Genomic DNA, 5549 nt, shown 5'->3' with positions numbered 1-5549 from the left:
CCCTCCCCTCTCCTTTCCTTTCCTTTTTCTTTTGGAATGCAAAGAGGCTCATTCTGTTTGTGGGGTCTAATTTTCTTGGGTTCATAATCCTGTGTCGAGCAGATTAAAGAAAAACATTTGCATGGAACTGCAGTTACAGGCAATAGTGAGCCACCTGATGGATGCTGGAAACCAAACTCAGGTTGTTCCCCAGAAGAGTGGGAAGATGAAGCAGTAAGCCCCTGGGGCGGACTTTTGTATCTTCAAGCCGTGAACGTGCTGTCTACTGCTTTGTTGTTAAGGCAGAGAAGGCTTTATGTAGAGTTTATTTTTATGTGTATGAGTGTTGTGTCTGAGTGTGTGTCTGTGCAGTGTTTGCATATTTGGCACGTTTAGAGGCTAGAAGAGGTTGTCGGATCCTCTGAGACTGAAGTTACAGATGGCTGTGAGCTGCCATGTGGGTTCTGGGAATTGAACCCAGGACCTCTAGAAGAGTTGCCAGTGCTTCTAACCACTGGGCCATCTCTCCAGAGCTTTTTGTTTAATTTATGTTTTTAAAAATCATAAACAACATTAAAATATATTTTAGCTGAGAATGGTGGTACAGACTTGTGGTCCCAACACTTGGGAAGTAGAATCATATGTTCAAGGATGGTCTAGGAAATGTGAAAAGTCTCGATCTTGAAAAGCAATGAACAAAAGCCAAGTTTTTTTTTTTATTTATTTATATTTTTATTTTATGTGCATTGTTGTTTTGCCTGCGTGTATGTCTGTGTGTGGGTGTCAGATCTTGGAGTTACAGACATTTGTGAGTTACCATGTGGTTGCTTGGAATTGAACCTGGGTCCTCTGGAAGAGCAGTCAGTGCTCTTTACCACTGAGCCAGAAATAAATTTATAAAAAAGTATATTTTTTTATTATAAAAGTAAGTTTATTATATAGTAAGTTTATAAAAAGTAAAAGTTATGTTATATTATTTAGAACATATAAGTATATATACATTTAGATCTGCAGTAGAGATTGTTATTATACTTATGGCTTTGAGACAAGGTATTTTTCTCCCTAAGTTTTACTTATGTGTGTGTGTGTCTGTGTGTGTGTCTGTGTGTGTCTGTGTGTGTCTGTGTGTGGGTATGTGTATTTTAGTGAAGGTGTCATGGAAGCCAGAAGCAGGCTCTTGTGAGCCACCTCATGTGTGCTGGGAACTAAACTCAAGAGCACTAAGTGATCCTAAACCACTGAGTCATCTCTTCAGCCCCCAAATGATCATGTATTATATTTACTTACATGTATGATTGTGTGTATGCACATGCTAGCAGGTGTTTCCAGAAGACAGCGTCAGATCTTGAGTTGCTCAGCATGGCTGTTGGGAACTGGACTCCAGTCCTCTGGAAAGCAGCACATGCTCTTAAACTGCTGACTCACCTCGCCAGTCCGTGCTTTGACTTTTTAAAAAATAAACGTTTAATGATGTGTACCTGAGTCCAGAAGAGGATGGTAGATCCTAGGCATTTATGAACTGCTTAACTTTAAAGAATTCAGATCTCCTGGGAAAGCAGTGTGTGCTCAGAGTCACTCAGCCAGTTCTTTAGCCTTGGCATTGAAATTTTTTCTCTCTCTTTTTCTCTGGTTTTGTTTGTTTGAGACAGGGTTTCTCTGTGTAGCCCTGGCTGTCCTGGAACACATTCTGTACACGAGGCTGCCCCCGAACTCAGAGATCCACTGCCTCTTCCTGCTGAGTGCTGGGATTAAAGGCGTGCACCAACAACGCCTAGCCTTTCTCAGCATCTTGATTGCTGGAATTACAGGCTTGCACTGCAACTGGCTCAACGGCACCAGAGTTTAAGAAGTACATACTTCTATTAAGCTATCATATAGTTTCTATTCCACTTCTGCTGGAATAGAGTGTGTGTTGGAAATTGCTAAGTTGACATCATAGTTAGTCTACTAAAAGATTGAAGTCTGTCATTTGTGAAGCACTGATTTTACTGATCCTGATTCTTGTTCCTTTTAGGTGCGTCTAATGCTGGTGTTGGCACCTGTTATGTGCATTCTTTCTGGCATTGGTGTCTCCCAGGTGCTATCTACATATATGAAAAATCTGGATATAAGCCGCCCAGACAAGAAGAGCAAGAAGCAACAGGATTCTACTTACCCTATTAAGAATGAGGTAAGGGGCTGGAGTGATGGCTCAGTGGTTAAAGGCACTGACTGCTCTTCTAGAGGCCCAGAGTTCAATTCCTGGCAACCACATGGTGGTTCACAACCATCTGTGATGGGATCTGATATGTGTCTGAAGATAACGACAGCGTACTAGTATTTAAAAAAAAAAAAGAAGTGAGGTTTAAGTAACAGGTTGACTTGGAAAACTGAGTGTTTGTGTTATTTGCTTATGTTCACGAAGGGTATTAGATGAATGTCTTGAGTGATCAGAGTTAATGTATGCAGCCCAACATATTTTGCTCTCACATAAGAAGCTGTCCGTGTTTGGCTTACCGTACAGTTCTTCCTTCTGTAGGTGGCAAGTGGGATGATACTGGTCATGGCTTTTTTTCTCATCACCTACACGTTTCATTCGACTTGGGTAACCAGTGAAGCCTATTCTTCTCCTTCCATTGTATTGTCTGCTCGTGGTGGGGATGGCAGTAGGATTATTTTTGATGACTTCCGAGAAGCATATTATTGGCTTCGTCACAATACTCCAGAGGTAAAAATTTGGGAAGAGTTGGGTAGTTGGGTAGTGGTGAAATTGTAATGAACCTGACAATTTTACATAGAGGGAAGCTTAGAAAAATTAAAAATTCAGAAACTTAGTTTTTAATAAATTTTAAAGACCAAGGTATCTTCTAGAGTAGTGGTTCTCAACCTGTGGGTCACGGCCTCTTTGATAAACCTGTGTTTCTGAAAATTTTACATTATGATACAGTAGCAGAATTACAGTTATAAAGTAGCAAGGAAAATAATTTTATGGTGGGGGTCACTACAGCATACGGAGCTGTATTAAAGGGTCACAGCATTAGGAAGGTTGAGAACCACTGAGCTAGAGTAACTTAAATTCTAGGTTCTGTTTGGACACATGTATTGATATAATAGTGGTTTTACTACAAGGTAGATCAACCCAGGTACAACAGAAGAAAATGTTAAAAAGTATGTCTGCTATAGAAAAAGCAGAAGCTAGAATCAAGGTAAACAGTTACCACCTAATAATAATGGCATATAACATTTTAGTTTATGTCCCTTACGGATCTGATTTCTTTTTTAGTAGATATTGGGAATAGCATTTTAGAGTCAGATTTGCTTAACACCCAAACTAAGAATTTTTTTTTTTAAAGTAGTGTTGGGGATTAAACCTAGACCCTTAACATATGCGAGGCCTGTAATCTACCACTGTTTACCCGGCTCCCAAACTGAGAGTCCTTTAATCCTGGCTGTCGTGTTTTGTGACTCGTGTTTTCCCTTCTACCATTGTAGTAACTGGTTTCTATAATGTTATTAAGTCATTTACCGAATGACAATCCAGGAGTGTTGGCACATGCCTTTTATCCCAGCATTGAGAATGCAGAAGCAAGTGAGTTTGAGGCCAGCTTGGTCTATATATTGAGACCCTGTCCTGAAAGAAATCTAAAGTACCTAATGTCACGAAGCGTATTTATTTAGCTACACTTCATAGTCTCTCCTACATCTCTTGATCCACTGTGCTTGTTTCAATGATCTGGAATTAAGATACTTGGGAATGTTGGATCGTGTATAATTTAAATTATTTCCTGACTATCTATGAATGGAGGATTAGGTGCCCTAATTTTATTTTCTTGTTAGGTTTTTTTTTGTTTTGTTTTGTTTTGTTTGTTTGTTTGTTTGTTTGTTTTTTGGTTTTGGTTTTTTCGAGACAGGGTTTTTCTATATAGCCCTGGCTTTCGTGGAACTCACACTGTAGACCAGGCTGGCCTCGAACTCAGAAATCAACCTGCATCTGCCTCCCAAGTACTGGGATTAAAGGCATGCACCACCATTGCCCGGCTTGTTAGGTATTTATTACCTTGTAAACAAATTGCTTAATTGGGCAAGTCTTACTTGCTATCAAAGATGCCTTTCCACTTAGCATTTGGATTTTAAGAGCAGTTAGATGAACATTTATCTATTTTCATATTGTTTTAGGATGCAAAAGTCATGTCATGGTGGGATTATGGCTACCAAATTACTGCAATGGCAAATCGGACAATTTTAGTGGACAATAACACATGGAATAATACCCATATTTCTCGAGTAGGGCAGGTAAGGTAAAGGGGTCCTTTGAGTATCTGGCATGTGAAGTCTCTGGGAAGGCTGTCACTAGGAGAGGAGGAGGACTTGAGATTTTATTTTGAGACTTGTACGTTTACTTTTCTAGGCAATGGCATCCACAGAGGAGAAAGCCTACGAGATCATGAGGGAGCTGGATGTCAGCTACGTGCTCGTCATTTTCGGAGGCCTCACCGGGTACTCCTCTGACGGTAACGTACTCGATGCTCTCTGTATCTAGCTGCAGGGCGTAGGCTCTTAGAAAACTTCCTGAGTCAGTTACAGTTTTATTTATTTATTTGTTTGTGACAGAGTCTCATGTGACTCAGGCTGGTCTTGAACTTGCTGTAGTCATAAGGATAACCTTGAAATACTGGTCTTCCTGCTTTTGCCATTGGTGCTGAAGCTGCATGCATACACCATCTTTTTTCTCTCTTTTTAAAGAAAAAGTTAGGTGTGTATGTGTGTGTGTATGTATGTATGTATGTATGTATGTATGTATGTATGTATACAAAGGAAAAGTAACTTTCACAAAACTGAAGTTAATAGTACCTGCTTTTTTTTTGTTTAAGTTAAACAATTCTAGAGGTTTAAAGTAAGTGGTTGTCTCATGGCCTTAAACTTAAATAAGCACCCTTAGCATCAGTCCCCAGAAGTGCATTGGTCGTCAGAAGCAGTGATTTCTGTCCTCAGTTTCTTAGGTTTTTTTTTTTTTTTTCTTTTGTGCTAGGCATTGACTCCTGGAGCTTACATGTGCCAGGCAAGCACTTCTCCACTAAGCTCCCCTCTCAAATCTTTATATTCCACAATTCCTGCTATTCTGGGGTAGATTTGTTTTAATTGTACCATATCAATGTCTCTTTAAAAGGTTGTTTTATTTCATTTATTTTTTTTGCGTGTGTTTGGGGGATACATGTATCCCATGGATCCCATGGATATCAGAAGACAACTTGTGGGAGTTGGTTCTTCACTTCCACCGTGTGGGTCCAGGGATTCACTTTAGGTCACGAAGTCTGGAAGCAAGCACATTTACCTGTGAGCCTTCCTGCTGGCCCCCTGTCAGCTTCTTAACCTGTGAGCCTTCCCACTGGCCTCCTGTCAGCTTCTTACCTGTGAGCCTTCCCACTGGCCTCCTGTCAGCTTCTTACCTGTGAGCCTTCCCAATGGCCTCCTGTCAGCTTCTTACCTGTGAGCCTTTATGCTGGCTCCCTGTCAGCTTCTTACCTGTGAGCCTTCCCACTGGCCCCCTGTCAGCTTCTTACTTACCTGTGAGCCTTCCCACTGGCCCCCTG

At 40.7% G+C, this 5549-nt stretch overlaps 1 protein-coding gene across 1 annotated transcript in view; it reads left to right on the top strand.

Annotated features, from left to right (window-relative positions):
• Stt3a (STT3 oligosaccharyltransferase complex catalytic subunit A) overlaps window positions 1–5549 on the top strand; it is a 28719-nt gene that overhangs the window by 17332 nt on the left and 5838 nt on the right. The window contains exons 12-15 of the mRNA XM_028755792.1: window positions 1994–2149; window positions 2498–2686; window positions 4135–4251; window positions 4367–4469. Coding sequence (XP_028611625.1) covers window positions 1994–2149; window positions 2498–2686; window positions 4135–4251; window positions 4367–4469 — 565 coding nt within the window. The remainder of the gene's footprint in view (window positions 1–1993; window positions 2150–2497; window positions 2687–4134; window positions 4252–4366; window positions 4470–5549) is intronic.

This window comes from Grammomys surdaster, unplaced genomic scaffold, assembly GCF_004785775.1.
Source record: "Grammomys surdaster isolate TR1022 unplaced genomic scaffold, NIH_TR_1.0 126086, whole genome shotgun sequence".
In the NCBI taxonomy this organism is placed as follows: Eukaryota; Metazoa; Chordata; class Mammalia; order Rodentia; family Muridae; genus Grammomys; species Grammomys surdaster.
This window is presented reverse-complemented; position numbering and strand designations above follow the sequence as displayed.